Source organism: Pelophylax lessonae, assembly GCF_965119305.1.
Source record: "Pelophylax lessonae genome assembly, chromosome: 2".
NCBI classification, from domain to species: domain Eukaryota; kingdom Metazoa; phylum Chordata; class Amphibia; order Anura; family Ranidae; genus Pelophylax; species Pelophylax lessonae.
The window spans coordinates 483,595,204-483,613,722 of NC_138769.1; the positions used below are offsets into that span (position 1 = coordinate 483,595,204).

The following is an 18,519-nucleotide window of genomic DNA, read 5'->3' on the forward strand; positions in this document are numbered from 1 at the left end:
TTCAAATTTTACAAGATTGACGTGATTGCATCCTCCGATGCTAACCTTTGGCCGCAAAGTTTTGAGCGCTGCGGTTTGTTGTAGAGACATGTTTTCTCTTCTTAGGGTGAATTTGTTATTCTGGGGTTAGCTCCTGTTGGTTGAGCTTTTGTTAACCTGTTGGCCATGTTTTGTTCTGGCCTTGTTGGCACGTTACCGTTCTGTTGATTGCGTCTTTTCCCACCCCTCACACCTGCACTACTTTGGGACATCCCAATGGTGATGAAACTTGAAGAGGCTGCATCAGAGGTAGTAAGAGAAAATAGAATTTTTGTAAGAGCTTACTGTAAAATTATTTTCTCTGTCCTCTTGACAGACACAGCCCCCGCCCCTCTATGTTGGGGTTGTTTGTCTTCCTGTACTGCTTGCTATGAAACTGATTAGTAAGCTCTAAGTGTCTAAAGGGTAATGTGTGGAAGGACAGCCCCTAAAGGTGTGTCTAGTTAAAGCTTTTTTTAATGGAGTTTCACTACCTAGCCTACTCCTGCAGAGGGCGCCATTACCCAATAGTGATGAAACTTGGGAGGCTGTGTCTGTCACAGGACTCAGAGAAAATAATTTTACTGTAAGTTCTTGCAGTAATTCTATTATCTAAATATGTAGCAGAATATGTATTCTGCCACATTTTTAGTAAAAATTAAATCCCAATAAGTCTATATTGATCGGTTTGCCCAAAAGTTATGGCGTCTACAAACAAGGGGATAGATTTATGGCACTTGTATGTATTTTTTTTTTTATTTTACTAGTAATGGCAGCGATCAGTGATTTTTAGCGGGACTGCGACATTGTGGTGGACAAATCGGACACCTAACCAACCTTTTGACACTTTTGAGGGAAACTGTGACATTACTACAGTAATCAGTGATAAAAATATGCACTGTTACTGTACTAATGACACTGCCAGGAAAGGGGTTATCACCATGTGTGATCAAACTGTTAAGTTTGTCCCTAGGGGATGCTTTCTAACTGTGGTGGGGGATGGACTAACTTAATGAACATGGAGATCTGTGTTCCTGAATAGCAGGAACACAGGATCCCTGTGTTCATCTGTGACCGAACGGGGAATCTGCCTTGTTTACATAGGAAGACCTCCGTTATGTCTATGGGGAGCGATTGTGCGCGCCCCCACTGGCTATTACATGAAAAGACATATGAGTACGTTGTTTCGCTTAACCACTTGCCCAATGACTATAAACGTCGGCCGTTTAAAGCTAAATACCGGTGTTATGGCAGCAGATAGCTGCCATAACCCTGGTAGTTTTTTTTAAACGGCGGGCGGTCGGCTTTCCGACCAGGGTGGTCCCAGCGGCGGATTTGCCGCGGGATCACCCTTCCGGGGCGACGGAAGAGGTGCCCCCCCCCTCCTGCCGCGTCCCGGTCATTTTCCTCGCTTACCGGACCCGCCGGCAGTCGGGGAAAACGATCTGGTCGCGGATCCTCAGACAGAATGTCGAGTGAGGGCAAGTTTGCCCTCACTCGACTCTATGGTCTTGGAGGACCAGAGCGACGGCAAACGTCGTTGTCTAGCAACCGGTTTAAAGGTCCCTTTTTTTTTTCCCCTCCATTTTTAAGTGTACTTGTGAGATCTGAGGACTTTTTGACCCCAGATCTCACAAAAAAGAGGTCCTGTCATGCCTATTTCTATTACAAGGAATGTTTACATTCCTTGTAATAGGAATAAAAATGATCAAATTTTTTTTTTTTTTTTTTAACCACTTGCCTACAGTGCACTTTCACCCCCTTCCTGCCCAGACCGATTTTCAGCTTTCAGCGCTCTCACATTTTGACTGAGAATTACTCAGTCATGCAACACTGTACCCATACAAAAATTGTGTCCTTTTTTTCACACAAATAGAGCTTTCTTTTGATGGTATTTGATCAATACTGGGTTTTTTATTTTTTGTGCTATAAATAAAAAAAGACTGAAAATATTGTGAAAAACGCATTTTTCTTTGTTTCTGTCATAAAATTTTGCAAATTAGTAATTTTTCTTCACAAATTTTGGCCAAAATTTATACTGCTACTTATCTTTGGTAAAAATAACCCAAGTAAGTGTATATTATTTGGTCTTTGTGAAAGTTATAGAGTCCACAAGCTATGGTGCGAATCATTGAAAATTGATCACACCTGATGTACTGAAGGCCTATCTCATTTCTTGAGACACTAAAAAGTCAGGAAAGTACAAATACCCCCCAAATGACCCCTTTTTGGAAAGTAGACACTCCAAGGTATTTAATAAGGGGCATGGTGAGTTTTTTGAAGTTGTAATTTTTTCCCACAATGCTTTGCAAAATGAAGATTTTTATTTTTTTTTTATTTTTTTTTACAAATTGCCGTATTAACAGGTTATTTCTCTCACACAGCACATGTATACTTGCAACTACACCCCAAAACACATTCTACTACTCCTCCTGAGTATGGCGATACCACATGTGTGAGACTTTTTCACAGCCTGGCCACATACAGAGGCCTAACATTCAAGTAGCCCCGTCCGGCATTCTAGGAGCACAAATTACACATATAATTTCCTGACAACCTATCGCACTTTTGAAGGCCCTGGAGCACCAGGACAATGGAAACCCCCATAAAATGACCCCATTTTAGAAAGCAAACAGCCCAACGTATAATTTTTGAGGCATAATGAGTCTTTTGAATATGTCATTTTTTTCCACAAGTTTTTGGAAAATGTGGAAAGAAAATGAAAACACATTTTTTTTTTACACAAAGCTGTCCATTTATGCAATATTTCTAACACATAGCATGTACATAGCAAAAATTGCACCCCAAAATACATTCTGCTATTCCTCCTGAGTATGGCGATACCACATGTGTAACACTTTTTCACAGCCTGGCCACATACATAGGCCTAACATCCAAGTAGCGCTTTACACAAAGTTGTCCATTTATCCACTTTAAGACTGGGATTATTTTTGACACTTGGTGTTTACAAGCTAAAATCATTTTTTTTTGCTAGAAAACTACTTGGAACCCCCAAACATTATATATATATTTTTTTTAGCAGAGACCCTAGAGAATAAAATGGAGAACGTTGCAATATTTTTTATCACACCATATTTGCGCAGCAGTCTTCCAAATGCGTTTTTTTTGAAAAAAAATTCACTTTTTTGAACTAAAACATAAGAAAACAGTAAATTTAGCACAATTTTTTTCCATAATGTGAAAGATAATGTTACGCCGAGTAATTAGATACCCAACATGTCATGCTTCAAAATTGCGCATGCTCACAGAATGGCGCCAAACATTGGTACTTAAAAATCCCCATAGGCAACATTTTAAAAATTTCTGCAGGTTACTAGCTTAGAGTTACAGAGGAGGTCTTGGGCTCAAATTATTGCTCTCGCTCTAACGATCGCGGCGATACCTCACATGTATGGTTTGAACACCGTTTACATATGTGGGCGGGACTTGCGTATGCGTTTGCTTCTGCGCGCGAGCTAACGGGGACAGGGCGCTTTAATTTTTTTTTTTTTCCTATTTATTTTATTTATTATTTTTTTATTTTTACACAGTTTAAAAAAAAAAAGTTTTGATCATTTTTATTCCTATTACAAGGAATGTAAACATCCCTTGTAATAGAAATAGCCATGACAGGTCCTCTTTATTGTGAGATCTGGGGTCAAAAAGACCTCACACCTCACAACTACACTAAAAAAGCAAAAAAAACAAAAAAATTGTTGAAAGAGGAAAAAAAAAAAGCAAAAAAAAAAAGCGGCCCTTTAAACCGGTTGCTAGGCAACGACTTTTGACGTAGCTCCGGTCCTCCAAGACCATAGAGTTGAGTGAGGGCCATCTTGCCCTCACTCGACTTCCTGTCTCTGAGGATCCGGGACCGGATAGTTTTCCCCGCTGCCGGCGGGTCCGGTAAGCTGGGAAAACGTCTGGGACGCGGCAGGAGGGGGGGGGGGCACCTCTTCCCCTGCACCGTAAGGGTAATTCCGCGGTGAATCCGCCACTGGGACCACCCTTATCTGAAAGCCGACCGCCCGCCGTTTCAAAAAATACCGGGGTTATGGGGGCTATCTGCTGCCATAACCCCAGTATTTAGCTTTTAATGGCCGACGCATATAGTCGTTAGGCGGTCAGTAAGTGATTGCATGTATATGGCAAACAGGTGACGATGACTGATGGGGTGACAGGTGACGATGACTGATGGGGTGACAGGTGACGATGACTGATGGGGTGACAGGTGACGATGACTGATGGGGTGACAGGTGACGATGACTGATGGGGTGACAGGTGACGATGACTGATGGGGTGACAGGTGATGATGATTGATGAGGTGAATGGTGATGATGATTGATGAGGTGACAAGTGACGATGATTGATGGGGTGACAGATGACAATCACTGACGGGGTGACATGTGACGATGATTGATGGGGTGACAAGTGATGATCACTGATGGGGTGTCAAGTGACGATGATTGATAGGGTGACAGGTGACGATGACTGATGGGGTGACAGGTGACGATGACTGATGGGGTGACAGGTGACGGTGATTGATGGGGTGACAGGTGACGGGCGATGGTCACTGATGGGTGACAGGTGACGGGCGATGGTGCACGGCGGTACTGATGGCAGTCTCTGGTGACCGGTGAACTTTAGGCTATGTTCACATGTGAGCGTAGCGATCACGGGCAGAATCACTGCGATTCTGCCCGTGATCCAGAAATCATTGCAAATCGCGGGACGCCTGTGCGTTGCCCGTGATTTGCAATAGCACCCCAAACGCTGTGCGATGTTGCAGCGATTTCCGCCTGCCGAATCGAGGTAACATCACGCAAACAACGCATGACGCCCCAAAGAAACTCTTGTACCTTTTTTGGGCGTCATGCGATGTTTGCGCTATGTTACCGTGATTCGGCAGGCGGAAATGGCGGCAACATCGCACAGCGTTTGGGGTGCTATTGCAAATCACGGGCAGCGCACAGGCGTCCCGCCATTTGCAATGATTTCTGGATCGCGGGCAGAATCGCGGTTATTCTGCCTGCGATCGCTACTCTCACATGTGAACGTTATGGGTGTCAATTTCTGGGCACTGATGAGGTGACTGTTGGGTGACAGGGGACATTGGGGGGGGGGGGGGCTGAGGACTGTGTGTGGGGACCTTTATTAGTGTGATTTTTACTTTTTACATGGGTACAGAGCAGTAACTCAATGTTTCTAGCTCTTCTCCCCTCATACTGGAAACTGTATGAGGGGAGAAGAGCTAGTAACACTGAGTTACTGCTCTTTGTTTACATTTTGTGATCGGCTGTGAATGGATTCACAGCCGATCACATAGTAAACAGTCACTGTCAGTGACTGTTTACTACCGCCGGTGACAGCTGTGTTCCTACGGAACACAGTGCCACCGACATGACCGCGCTGCGCGCTCCCGATCGCGCATGCGCGGTCATCTCCCGGGCGCCTCCATTGTGATCGGCTGTGTCATTGGAACACAGCCGATCACGTGGGAAACAGCCATGCCTATTGGCTGTTTCCCCCCTGCCGGTGATCGGCTGTGTCCCGGGGACACGCCGACACCGGCAGTGCACGGCGGCGCGCCCGCGATCGCGCGCCTGCCCTGCTTGAATGGGCGGACGTCATATGACGGCCGCCCAGGATAATAGCCGCACCGTCCCGCCGTCATATGACGGCGGGCGGGTGGTAAGTGGTTAAACGGTGTAAAAATAATAAATAAAATGGTAAAAAAAAAAAAAAAACTCACTCATTTGAGGCATCGCCGCGATCGTTGGAGCGAGAGCAATATTTTGAGCCCTAGACCTCCTCTGTAACTCTAAGCTGGTAACCTGTAGACATTTTTTAAATGTCGCCAATGGCGATTTTTAAGTACCAGAGTATGTCGCCATTCTGTGAGCGTGCGCAATTTTGAAGCTTGACATGTTGGGTATCTATTTACTCGGCGTAACGTTATCTTTCACATTATGGGGGAAAAAATGGGCTAACTTTACTGTTTTCTTATTTTTTAATTCAAAAAATTAATTTTTTCCAAAAAAAAATGCGTTTGGAAGACCGCTGCGCAAATAGGGTGTGATAAGAAATATTGCAACAATCTCCATTTTATTCTCTAGGGTCTCTGCTAAAAAAATATGTTTGGGGTTCTAAGTAGTTTTCTAGCAAAAAAACAAACAAACAGATTTTAAAACCAAGTGGTGGGTAAGTGGTTAATGGAGCCAATCTTCCGCAGCATATGTTTTTTTTTTAACCACTTGCTGACTGCCTAACGCCGATCTACGTCGGCAGTCAGCCCCTCACAGGCAAAGTGACGTAGGGCTACGTCACTAGCTTGTGAGGGTCTAGGGAGCGAGCGCGCGCCCCCGGAGGCGCGCTCCCGCGTGGTCACGGACCCCCCCCGCGCGTGTGACCGGCGGACCCGATGTCCGCCGGTCACTCGGCGATCGGCGGGGGAGAGGGAGAATGTCAGGCAGCTTGTGTAAACAAGCCACCTGTCATTCTCCTTGCTGTTAGGATACTGATCACTCGGATCTAGTATGTAGATCCGTTGATCAGTGTCCATACAGCTCAAGCCCCAGCCAATCACAGTAGAAAGCACGCCCCTAGGGATACACACAGCCCCTCCCTCCCAAATAAAGTTAACCCCTTCACTACCAGTGTATTTTTACAGTAACAGTGCATATATATAGCACTGATTACTGTAGAAATGTCACTGGTAACCCCAAAAGTGTCAAAAATGTCAGTCAAGGGTCCGATCTGTCCGCCCCAATGTCGCAGTACCGCAAAAAAAATCGCAGATCGCCGCCATTACACGTTAAAAAAAAAAACAACAAAAATGACAGAAATCTTTCCCTTTGTTAGTAAACGCGATAACTTTTGCGCAAACCAATCAAAATACGCTTTTTGCGATTTTTTTTTTTTTATCAAACATAGGTAGCATAAAACAAATTGGCCGAAAAAGTAAAAAAATTTTGATTTTTAAATTTTTTTTTGGGGAATTTCATATAAAAAAATGTGAAAAATATTGCTATTTTTGCAAAATTGACGCTCTTTTTTTGTTTATAGCGCGTGATCAAAAAATCGCACAGGTGATCAAATACCACCAAAAGAAAGCTCTGTTTGTGGGAAAAAAAGGATGCCAAATTCGTTTAGGTACAGCGTCGCACGACCGCGCAATTGTCCGTTAAAGTCACGCAGTGCCGAATCGCAAAATACCCCCTGGTCGGAATGGGGGTAAAATCTTCCGGGGCTTAAGTGGTTAAACTGAAACTTTTTTTTTTGCCCAAAATTTTCGGTCTTTTATTTGTTTAGCAAAAAAAAAAAAAAAATAAAAAAAATCCAGTTGTGATCAATTACCACAAAAAGAAAGCTCTATTTGTGGGAAAAAAATGATAAAGTTTCATATGAGTACAGAGATGCATGACCATGCAATTGTCATTCAAGATGCAACAGCGCTGAAAATTGGCTTGGGCAGGAAGGGGGTAAAAGTGCCCTGTATGAAAGTGGTTAAGACCAGATAGTAATAGGCTAGAATTCTGCTTTAATTAAAATAGTTTCTTATAAAGAAAAATGTATCTGTTTATCGCTCTCGCTTTACTGTTCAATGCAGCTATGGTGAAAAATTGCCAGCTGAAGTTTTCTTCAGAAACGGACACATACAGGAGTGTCAAGTTCCTGGTCCAGTGGTTTCTCCCATCAACCCACTACATCACTACAGAAATGCACACAAGTGATTTTGTGGTCAGTGGGAGAAACCACTAAGTCTCTTTTGAGGAACAAGGGATCAAAACTGCCGCAAGTGTCAGTCTTTTAAAGAAAATTTAGCTGTGATGTATTAGAACAGCATTTGTTGGTGCCGCCAGGAAAGTTGAATTGGGAACCCTTCGCTTCCAGAAGTGCAGGCTCAGAATTTGGTGTTGTAAGAACTAGAATACTGAACACTGTTTTTGTGCTATAACTTTGTGTTATGACTAGAGTATACTTTTAATTGCAATTATTCTGTACTCAATGATAACAATTTATGTAATACCAGGTCATCAAGACATGCAGAAAGATGGGTATAAAGACTGTTGCAGTACACAGTGATGTAGATTCTGCTGCGGTGAGTTTTTTTTTTTTTGTGATGTCTTTGAGAAATGTGAACCAGGTCTGTCCCCACAATTTAAATTGCAAGCAGAAAAATCAGTGCTGCTACCAATATAACATGCTGATGATAGAGCTCCTGGTTACTTGATTTGCAGTAGTTTGGCTAAATAGATCATGTAGAAAGGATACGCGCACTGGTTGGTGCTCTTAAGAAATCTTTGTTTTGTTCAGAAAACACAGTGTACAAACCCAGATAAAATCAGTTGACCCGTTTCAGCCTGAAAAGCTGAAACACATCAACTGATTTTATCTGTGTTCGTACACTGTTGTTTCTGAATAAAATGAAGATTTCTTAAGCAACACATGGTGTGGGGATCATCTTTCCACATTGTCCACAGTCTGCTTTAGAATTTTTTGTTTTCCTTGGTAAACATGCATCATTTTGATGTACTACATTGTATTTAGCTGTTGTGATTTCTTCTGATTTCAATAATTAACCACTTCCCGCCAGCCGTCAAATGACGGCAGAACAGTGCATCTATTCTGGGACGCCGCTCTTGGTAAAGAGTCAATGACATGACTCTTTACCCATGTGATCGCCTATGTCCAATAAAAGCCGGTCACATGTAAATGAGGTGGTGCCGCTATTCGGCTCTCCTCGCCTCACACTGTCAGAGTGTGAGGCGAGGAGAGCCTATCAGCGGCTTCTCCTCACAAGGGGAGACAAGGACATGTAATCGAGGCACTGATCATGAGTGCCCTGATTACAGAAAATTGAAATAGAGGGCCAATCAATGCCCACAGTGCCCACCATCAGTGCCCATAGTGCTGCCAGTCAGTGCCTGCTCAATAAGCCAGTTGTTATCCAGGTTCCTTCGCAGATTGGCATCGGAACCGACGTTGGTGATTCTGGTGGCGCCGGACTGGCCACGCCGGTCCTGGTACGCGGACATCGTTCACCTAAGCCCCCTTGGCGGCTCCCAATGCGGGAAGATCTTCTGTCTCAGGGACCGATCTTCCATCCTGCTTTACAGTCGCTGGCTTTAACGGCGTGGCTGTTAAAAGCCAGGTCCTGAGAGACAGGGGTCTCTCTTCAGAGGTCATTCCTACTTTAATCAAGGCTAGAAAAGCCTCGTCTTGTAAGATTTATTACCGTACATGGAAAGCTTATTTTGCCTGGTGTGAGTCCAGGGGCTTTTCTCCTCGTTCATACTCGGTGGCGAGAGTGTTGGCTTTCCTCCAGTCTGGTGTGGACCAGCGCCTTGCGTTGGCCACGATTAAGGGCCAGGTATCTGCACTGGCTGTTCTTTTCCGGCGCCCTGTGGCGTCTCATTCTTTGATCCGCACCTTCATTCAAGGTGTGCGTCACTTGGCCCCTCCTCGGAGGGCGCCTTTACCTCCATGGGACTTGAACCTGGTTCTGTCCGTGCTACAGCGTCCTCCCTTTGAGAACATTAGGGAGATCTTGTTGCCTCTGCTGTCTCACAAGGTTGCCTTTCTGGTGGCGATCACTTCGGCTAGCAGAGTGTCGGAGTTGGCGGCGTTGACTTGCCAATCTCCTTACCTGGTGGTTCGCAAGGATAAGGTGGTCTTGCGACCTAAATCGTCCTTTCTTCCTAAGGTGGTTTCTGACTTTCACCTTAATGAGGACATTGTTCTACCTTGGCTCTGTGCGAAGCCCAAGCATCCTAAGGAGGTTGCCTTGCATTCCTTGGATGTTGTCAGGGCGATCAGGGTTTACCTGTCGTCCACTGAATCCTTTCGGAAATCGGATTCTTTCTTTGTCCTTCCCGAGGGACCTCGGAAGGGTATGGCTGCGTCTGCGGCGACCATTGCCAAATGGCTCAGACAGACAATTGTTCAGGCCTATGCTTTGAAAGAACGGGTTCCACCCTTTCCGGTAAAGGCGCACTCCACCAGGTCGGTGAGTGCGTCCTGGGCTTTCCGACCTCAGGCTTCGGTGGCCCAGGTGTGCAAGCCTGTGACTTGGTCGTTGGTGCTCACCTTCTCAAAATTCTACAAAATTGATGTTCTGGCATCAGCTGATGCCTCCTTTGGCCGCAAAGTGCTATGTGCGGCAGTGCCTTAGGGGACCCTGTTTTTTTTGTGGGTCCCTGGCTGTTGGGGTTGTTTATCCCCTTGGTTGTTTGCTTTCCTGGGTGGTTGCTCCTGTTGAGCCTTTTCTGTTGCCCAGAAGGATCTCTTACTGTTCGTGTAAGGTTCCTTTCTCTGATGGGGTACTGCGTTGCCTTTTTCTACGGTTGCGTCTTCCACCACTCATGTCTACACTGCTTTGGGACATCCCATTGGTGAAGACTGTATGAGTGGGCGGCGACTGTCGGAGGACGTAAGAGAATACTGAATTTTTGTAAAATCTTCCATAAAATTCCTTTCTCTGAGTCCTCCGACAGTCGCCGCCCCCGCCCCTCTTTTGGGGTTCTTGTACACTTACTGCTATGCTACCAAACTGAGTTGGGATGGCTTACTGCAGGGGGGTATTGACCAGGTGGACAGCCCCCATGGGTGTGTCTGTTAATGCTTTTGTTTTTAACAAGTCTTATGCCTAGCTACTTCTGTGGCGAGGAAGTCAATACCCATTGGTGAAGACTGTATGAGTGGGCGGCGACTGTCGGAGGACTCAGAGAAAGGAATTTTACGGTAAGATTTTACAAAAATTCAGTTTTTTTTGTTGCTGCTGACTCCAGTTCCTGTGGAATGCCGGCTGGGTTTTTGGACTGGCTATATGAGAGCCTTACGGTCTCCCAGTTTGTGTCAGCGAGTGCTTGCAGACTGTAGCTCTGCACTGGGTCTCCATAGCGATTATAGTCCCACGGACAGGGACTGGCTTTCGGGTGAAACACCCTGCCGAGAAGCACACACCTGGCAGGCCAGTGTTGCAGCGTGCCCTTTGGCCGACAGCGCCCTCACTGCGGTGCAGAGGCAGTCTGTCAGGATGGACGCCCATCCTCAGCAGTGTGGTCCGGTAAGTACAGTCCCCCCATCTAGTTAGCGGGCCTGGGGAAGACGTGTGCTCCTCCATAGGTGAGTAGGACCCTCGGGTACCCATACCCCCTACCACCCTCCACCACTATGAGGGAACACCTGGGACCTTCCCCACCTACCCTGGGCATCTGACCCCCGGAACAATTTTAGTGGGAGGGTCCCATATGTAAGTCACCACAGGTGCTATGCCGGGTAGTGGGGGGGGGGAACCTCGGAGGGGGTCTACATGGTTGCGCCTAATACCGCTACCCAGGCCTGTTACTAGGGTAGGTCTCACTAGGCCCGAGGTCACGTGCTCATTGGCGCAAAGCTGCCATTTTGCCATGGCCTGCAGCCTTAACAGGCCTCAGAAGCCTGCCTGGGTATCCCTATCACTGTAATGCCGGTGGCCATTTTGCTGGAGCCGGAAACAAAACATCCCAGGAGCTTCTAGCTCTTGTGGGCGGGGGAATTTCCTTCTACCTTCTCTTCTCCATGCTGCTGATGGCCCTTGCTGTGTTCTCCATGTGGTAACTACTCGAGAGGAGTTTAATTACCCTGGCCTTCACCTTTTCATCTTCAGAGGAGTTTTTGGGCCTTTAGGGGGCTTAGGCTTATCCCCCAGAGTAGCGCTGAGTGCATCGGGATCGCCTCTTAAAGGCGCAGTGCACGCCGGTAACGGCGGAGTTGCTGGGACCTGTGGTGCTTTTGTAACCTCACTTAGCCTCAGGGGCGTTAATCTTTGGCGATTAGGTGTGGATTGCTCCCTCTTAGGTTATTACACTGTTTTCAGGAGAAGCTTCTGTTTAACCCCTTGCGGTTCAGGTTCCGGTGTTTCCCCGTCTGCTCTTTACATTCTTACTGTGCAATCCTACTGTTTGGCAATATGTCTAATGTGGATTCCTCAAGTTTGTCTGCTCCCCCCAATGTTTCGTTGGGGCCCGCTTCTAATGCTCATGATGTGACTTTATTGTCTGTGATGCAACAAATGTCCAGAAAAATGGACAAAGTTATTGCAGTAGCAATTACTAAGAAATGCCCTCGGTCCTCGCCTGTCTCATCTCAGACCTCAGATTCTGAGGCCGATATGGTCTCCGGCGACGCAGACCCCCTTTTGGAGCATTCCTCTCCACATTCAGACTTTTCTGACGCGGAAGAGGATGTTTCCACACCCGCTATGGCACAGGAAAAGGCGCTGGTAGATGCTTTGATATTCTCAGTGAGGGACTCCCTAAAAATCACGGATGTGATTTCTAAATCGCAAGGGGCCTTGGTATCCTTTGGATCCCTCAGGGCAAAGAAATCGGCCAAGGTTTTCCCTTGTCCCGTAGTCTTAGTGGAGGAACAATGGCGGCAACCTAATCGCACGCTTGCAGTTTCCAAACATTTGGCTAGACGCTTCCCGTTTGAGGAAGAGATCTTACACAAATGGACGGTCCCCCCTCAGGTAGACCCCCAGATATGTGGTATTCACAAAGCCACGGTTTTACCGGTGGCCAAATCCTCATCTCTCCCTTATCCGGTTGACAGATGATTTGAGGTCTTATCCGGACACCTGTAAATGGTAGTGGGATCTATTCTCAGGCCTGCCCTGACTACCATTCTAGTCTCGCAGACTATGTTTGAATGGGTAAAGGCTCTGAGAGAGGCACTGACGGTAACCCTGTTACGGTCACCTGCCCTGGAACTCTCTGACCAATTATCGCAGACTCTGCAATTTGTATGCGATGCTAACCTGGACGTTCTTCCGCTCGTGGCCAGAGCGTTAGTAGTAAGTGTTCTCATCAGACTTGCGATCTGGCTAAAGTCCTGGTCAGCTGACCAGGCTTCCAAGAAGCTTTTGGCAGATCTTCCCTTTCAGGGTGATCGCCTTTTTGGTTCCTCCTTAGATGGAGCACACTCCTCCCTCCTTAGATGGAGCACACTCCTCCCTCACTCAAATAAGGGAGGTCCTTCCTTTACAGCCCAGAAGCGTCTTTTGTGCGACCGTGTCGCAGCAAACCAAACAGACTTCGGGCGGAAAAGGAACCGGGAAACGGTGGGCTGGTAAGCCTAAATCCTCTGCCCCCAGCACCTCCAAGCAGACCTATTCTGCCTAAAGGGGCGTCCCCACCCACTTTGAGGGTGGGGGGGGGGGACGTCTTTGTTTCTTCCGGGATCCTTGGACCTCACTGTTGCACGACAGGTGGGTCCACAAGTTAATTCAGTCCGGGTACAAAATAGTTTCGTTCCCGTCCGCCAGACAGTTTCTTCCCTCCAATCTTCAGCTGTCCCCAGACCGCCTTGCGGGGCTGCAGGAAGTGTTTCGGGATATGCTGGCACAAGGCGTGACTGTACTAGTTCCTCATCAGGAACGCTTTTGAGGGTTCTATTTGAACCTATTTAACGTTCCACAGAAGGGAGCACAATTTTGCGTCCAATCTTGGACCTCAAAACTCATATTCGCTTTGTGCGTGTCCAGAAATTTTGCGTGGAGTCCCTGCGGTCAGTGGTGGCGTTCTTGCATCAGGGGGACCTGCTGGCCTCGATCGATATCAAGGATGCCTATCTCCATGTATGTCCCTGCTTGCCAGGGTCATCAATGCAATGATTCCTCTGCTTCATGGTGGGCAAGGACCATTTTCAATTTGTAGCATTACCGTTTGGTCTCGCCTCTGCTCCCAGGATCTTCACCAAGGTGTTAGCCCCTTTCCTGGCTCTGCTACGACAGAGAGGAATAGTGATTCTGGGGTACCTGGACGACCATCTTCTTGGAGTGGACTCGTCTGTTAAACGGGATTTGGAGGTGACCATTTACACTCTTAAGCAGTTCGGTTGGAATCTCAACCCTCAGGAATCTGCCCTGGTTCCAACAACAAGACTGGAGTATCTAGGGATGATCCTAGATTCAGCTTCGGCAAAGGTATTTCTACCTCCTGTGAAGTTACAGAAGTTAAGGGAAGCGATTGCTGGCTTGCGACCTGGTGTCTCTCAGGTCATCTATGCAGGTTCTGGGCCTGATGGTGTCCTCCTTCGAGGCCGTACCATATGTTCAGGCCCACACAAGACTTTTGCAACAGGAGATCTTTGTCAAATGGGACATGGATCCTCTATACCTGGCCAGTCTGATTCGTTTGTCGGAGTTTCAAGGACTCCCTGAATTGGTGGCTCAGCTCTCCAAATCTTCTTCACAGGAAATCCTTCCTTCCAGTATTCTGGACGGTGGTGACGACAGATGCCTGTCTGACCAATTGTTCAAAGGACCTGGACGTTGAGAGTCCACGCTCCTTATCAGCGTTCTGGAACTGAGAGCAATCAAGTTGAGCCTGTTCCACTGGACGGGAAATCTCAAGGGGTGTTCTGTCCGAGTCCAGTCCGACAATGTCATGGCCGTGGCATATGTCAATCATAAAGGGGGCACCAGGAGTGCCCTGGTGGCTCTGTACATCCTAGCCCTATCCGCCGTGTACATTCCCGGCATAGTCAATTGGCAGGCGGACTACCTGAGTCTGCAAACCCTGGATCAGGGAGATTGGTCCCTGCATCCACGTGTTCCCCCAGCTGTGTCTCCAGTGGGGGACCCCGAATGTGGATCTGTTCGCCTCCAGACAAAACAGGAAAGTTTCAAAGTTTGTGGTTCGGTCCAGAGATCCTCTGGCCGATGCAGTAGACGCTCTGTTAGCTCCCTGGAGCCAGTACGGGCTAATTTATGCATTTCCTCCGCTGGAACTTTTATCTCGCCTGCTACGCAGGGTCGAGTTGGAGACTATTCCGGTAATTCTGGACGGCTGAAGGTCGCAGGTCCGTGGACACTTCCTCTGCGGGGAGATCTTCTATCTCAGGGTCCGATCTTCCATCTCAGGGTCCGATCTTCCATCCTGCTTTACAGTCGCTGGCTTTAACGGCTTGGCTGTTGAGAGCAAGGTGTCAAAGGACAGGGGTCTGTCCGATTCTGTGATCTCTACCTTACTCAAGGCTAGGAAGTCCACTTCTCAGAAGATTTATCATCGTACGTGGAAAGCGTACATTGTTTGCTGCGAATCGCTGAAGCTGCATCCTAGATCCTTTGCTTTAAGCAGGATCCTGACCTTTCTACAGAAAGGGGTTGACCAACATTTGGTGTTGGGCACGCTTAAGTGTCAGATCTCGGCCTTGGCTGTGTACTTCAACATCCTTTTGGCTACGCACTCTTTGATTCGTACGTTTCTTCAGGGGGTTCAGCATTAGGCTCCCTCCAGGAGGTCTCTTTACCTCCTTGGGACCTTAATTTGGTTCTATAGGTTCTTCAGAAATCTCCTTTCAAGAATATAAGACAAATTTCCTTCCTTGCCTTGTCGCAGAAAGTTGTCTTTTTGGTGGCTATCACCTCTGCGTGCAGGGTTTCTGAGCTAGCGGTGCCGTTTTGCCGCTCTCCTTATCTGGTAATACACATGGATAAGGTAGTATTAGGGCCTAATCCGTCGTTTCTTCCTAGGGTGGTTTCAGACTTCCATCTGAACGAAGACATAGTGCTTCCGTCACGCTGTTCGAAACCTTCACATCCTAAGGAAATTGCCTTGCATTGCTTGGATGTGGTTCGGTTGCTTCGGGTGTATCTGGAGACTACGGAGTCCTTTCGTAAGTCGGACTCTCTGTTTGTGAATACGGATGGACCCCGTAAGGGTCAGGCTGCGTCTGTGGCGACCTTCTCTCGATGGATCAGATGGGATGGTGGTGAAGGCGTATTTTCTCAAGGGCAAGGTTCCTCCTTTCCCTTTTACGGCTCACTCTACGCGGGCGTGGAATGCCTCTTGGACTTTTCGCCATCAGGCGTCAGTGATGCAGGTTCGCAAGTTGGCCACTTGGTTGTCTTTACATACGTTCAACAAGTTGTACAGAGTGGATGTGTTAGCATCCTAGGATGCATCCTTTGGCCGCAAGGTTTTGCAGGCCGCCATTTAAGGAGCAGTCAACTTTTCCTTCTCCTTTATGGTTTTTCTTACAATTGAGCCCCTGTTGTTGCTTGTTGGGCTCCATGTTATATAGTTGGCTATGTTAGCTGTGGGAATTGCATTCTTTTAAGTTTGTCCTTTCCCCACCCCTCAGTGGTTACGTCCCATCTGTCTATGATTTAAAGCAGCAGCTACGTCCGTCGGTGGACGAAAGAGAAAATGGGATTTTTTTACTTAACGTTAAATTCATTTCTCTGAGTCCACCGACGGACGTAGCTCTCACCACTCTTTTCTCAGAAGAGTTGGGTTTTGGTTATTATTTACTGATTTCAACTAAACTGAAGATGCAACGGTGAGGCCAGAGGTAATAACCCAGGGACCCCGCCCCCCTGGTCGTGTCAAAGCTTTTTGCTCTACCTGGCCAATCCTAGTGGGATGGGCTTATTGCCCACCCGTCTATGATTTAAAGCAGCAGCTACGTCCATCAATGGAAGAAATGGATTTTATAGTAAGTAAAAAAATCCCATTTTTTTTTTTGTAAGAAATAAAAAACCCAGCGGTGATTAAATACCACCAAAAGAAAAAAATGTCAGATTTCATATGGGTACAGTGTAGCATGACCGTGCAATTGTCATTCAAAATGTGAGAGCGCTGAAAATTGGCCTGGGCAGGAAGGGGGTGAAAGTGCACTGTATTGAAGTGGGTTAAATACACTCTTAAGCCAGCCAAACATGGTTCAAAATTTGGAGGTCCAAATGAGGACCGTTCGGCTTCTGTACAGCAAACCTGTCAGATAAATGCTGCTCGAGGTGCTGATCAGTATTTTCTGACAGCAGGGAAGTCTTCCCATTGTCAGAATACAATAGTACCAGCGGGAGTGATTTCCCCCCCATCCACCTTGAATGTATGGGAGAATTGAGTCAGTTTTTTTTTTTTCTCATTCAATCCACTGGTTAACCACTTTAAGACCGGAAGATTTTGCTGCTCAATGATCAGGCCACTTTTTTCAACTTGTCACTGCGTAACTTTTGCGCGGTCATGCAATGCTGTACCCAAACAAAATTTTAAATTTTTTCCCCCCACAAACGGAGCTTTTTTTTGGTGGTATTTGATCACCTCTGCGCTTTTTTTTTTTTTTTTTTTTTTTTTTGCGATAAATAAAAAAGGGCAAAAATTTTGCGAAAAATTTACATTTTCTATTTTGACTATAAAAAAATATCCAATATATTAAATTTTTGTCATATATTTAGGCCAAAATGTATTTAGCTAAATTTTAGCAAAATTCTCAATGAGCGTATTTTTAACCAATTTAAGACTTTAAGTTTTACCCCCTTCCTGACCAGGCCATATTTTGCGATTCGGCACTACGTTACTTTAACGGACAATTGCGTGGTCGTGGGATGCTGTACCCAAATGATATTTACGTCCTTTTTTTCCCCACAAATGGAGCTTTCTTTTGGTGGTATTTGATCACCTGTGCCATTTTTTCTTTTCTTTTATTTTTTTTAATTTTTCCGCTATAAACAAAAAAAGAGCGACAATTTTGGGAAAAAAAAAACACTATTTTTCACATTCTGATATATAACCTTCCCAAAAATTTTTTTTTTTTTTAACATTTTAGGCCAGTTTGTTTTCTGCTACATATTTTTGGTAAAAAAAAATCGCAATAAGCATATTTTGATTGGTTTGCGCAAAAGTTATCGCGTTTACGAACTATAGGAAAGATTTGTCGTCTTTTTTTTTTTTTTTTTACTAGTAATGGCTATCTGCGATTTTTTTTTTTTTTTGCGGGACTGCGACATTGCGGCGGACAGATCGACCCCTAACTGACATTTTTGACACTTTTGAGGGGACCAGTGACATTACTACAGTAATCAGTGCTAAAAATATGCAGTCTTACTGTAATAATGACACTGGCAGGGAAGGGGTTAACACTGTTGGTGATTAAGGGGGTTAAATGTATGCTTCATGGTTACTGATGTGTGTGGGGGGAGGGGGGGTTCTGTGACATACACAGAGATCGCAGGTTCAGCTATGCTGAATCCTGTGATCTCCTTCTGTCTGTCACAGAGAAGATCCGCCTGCTTTGTTTACACAAGCAGGCGGATCTTCTCACACTTTCCCCTATGATCGAGGAAGAGATGCGGCGATCACCGCCTCTCCTCCTCCGGTTCAACTCCCGCTGTGTCTTCCGCGCCGCCCAGATCACTAGGAGCCCACGTCGCTGGACCCAGGGGTGCCGACCTGCCGCAGTAGTATCACTGTGAGCGGTCAGCAAGTGGTTAAACAATGGGCTGATTTCGATTTTGTATAGCTCATAATATTTGTGTAATGGCCTTGACTGTTCACAGGTTTTCTTTACCACAGTAGGAATACAAATGGTTTTGAAGCCGAATACCTAATATCTTGTTGATATCAAAGGTTCCCCACATTCTGTATTGTGAAGTACAATGCGTTCTTTGGTTTTATTTCAAGCATTCCTATTATGTTGTAACCGTACCTTGGAAAATATATGAATTTATGTTGG

At 46.2% G+C, this 18,519-nt stretch overlaps 1 protein-coding gene across 1 annotated transcript in view; it reads left to right on the plus strand.

The window, feature by feature from the left end:
• The window catches only part of PCCA (propionyl-CoA carboxylase subunit alpha), a 1,213,132-nt gene that overhangs the window by 124,625 nt on the left and 1,069,988 nt on the right, over positions 1-18,519 (plus strand). Inside the window, exon 4 of the mRNA XM_082247734.1 lies at positions 8,048-8,116. Within this exon, the coding sequence (XP_082103860.1) occupies positions 8,048-8,116 (69 nt within the window). The remainder of the gene's footprint in view (positions 1-8,047; positions 8,117-18,519) is intronic.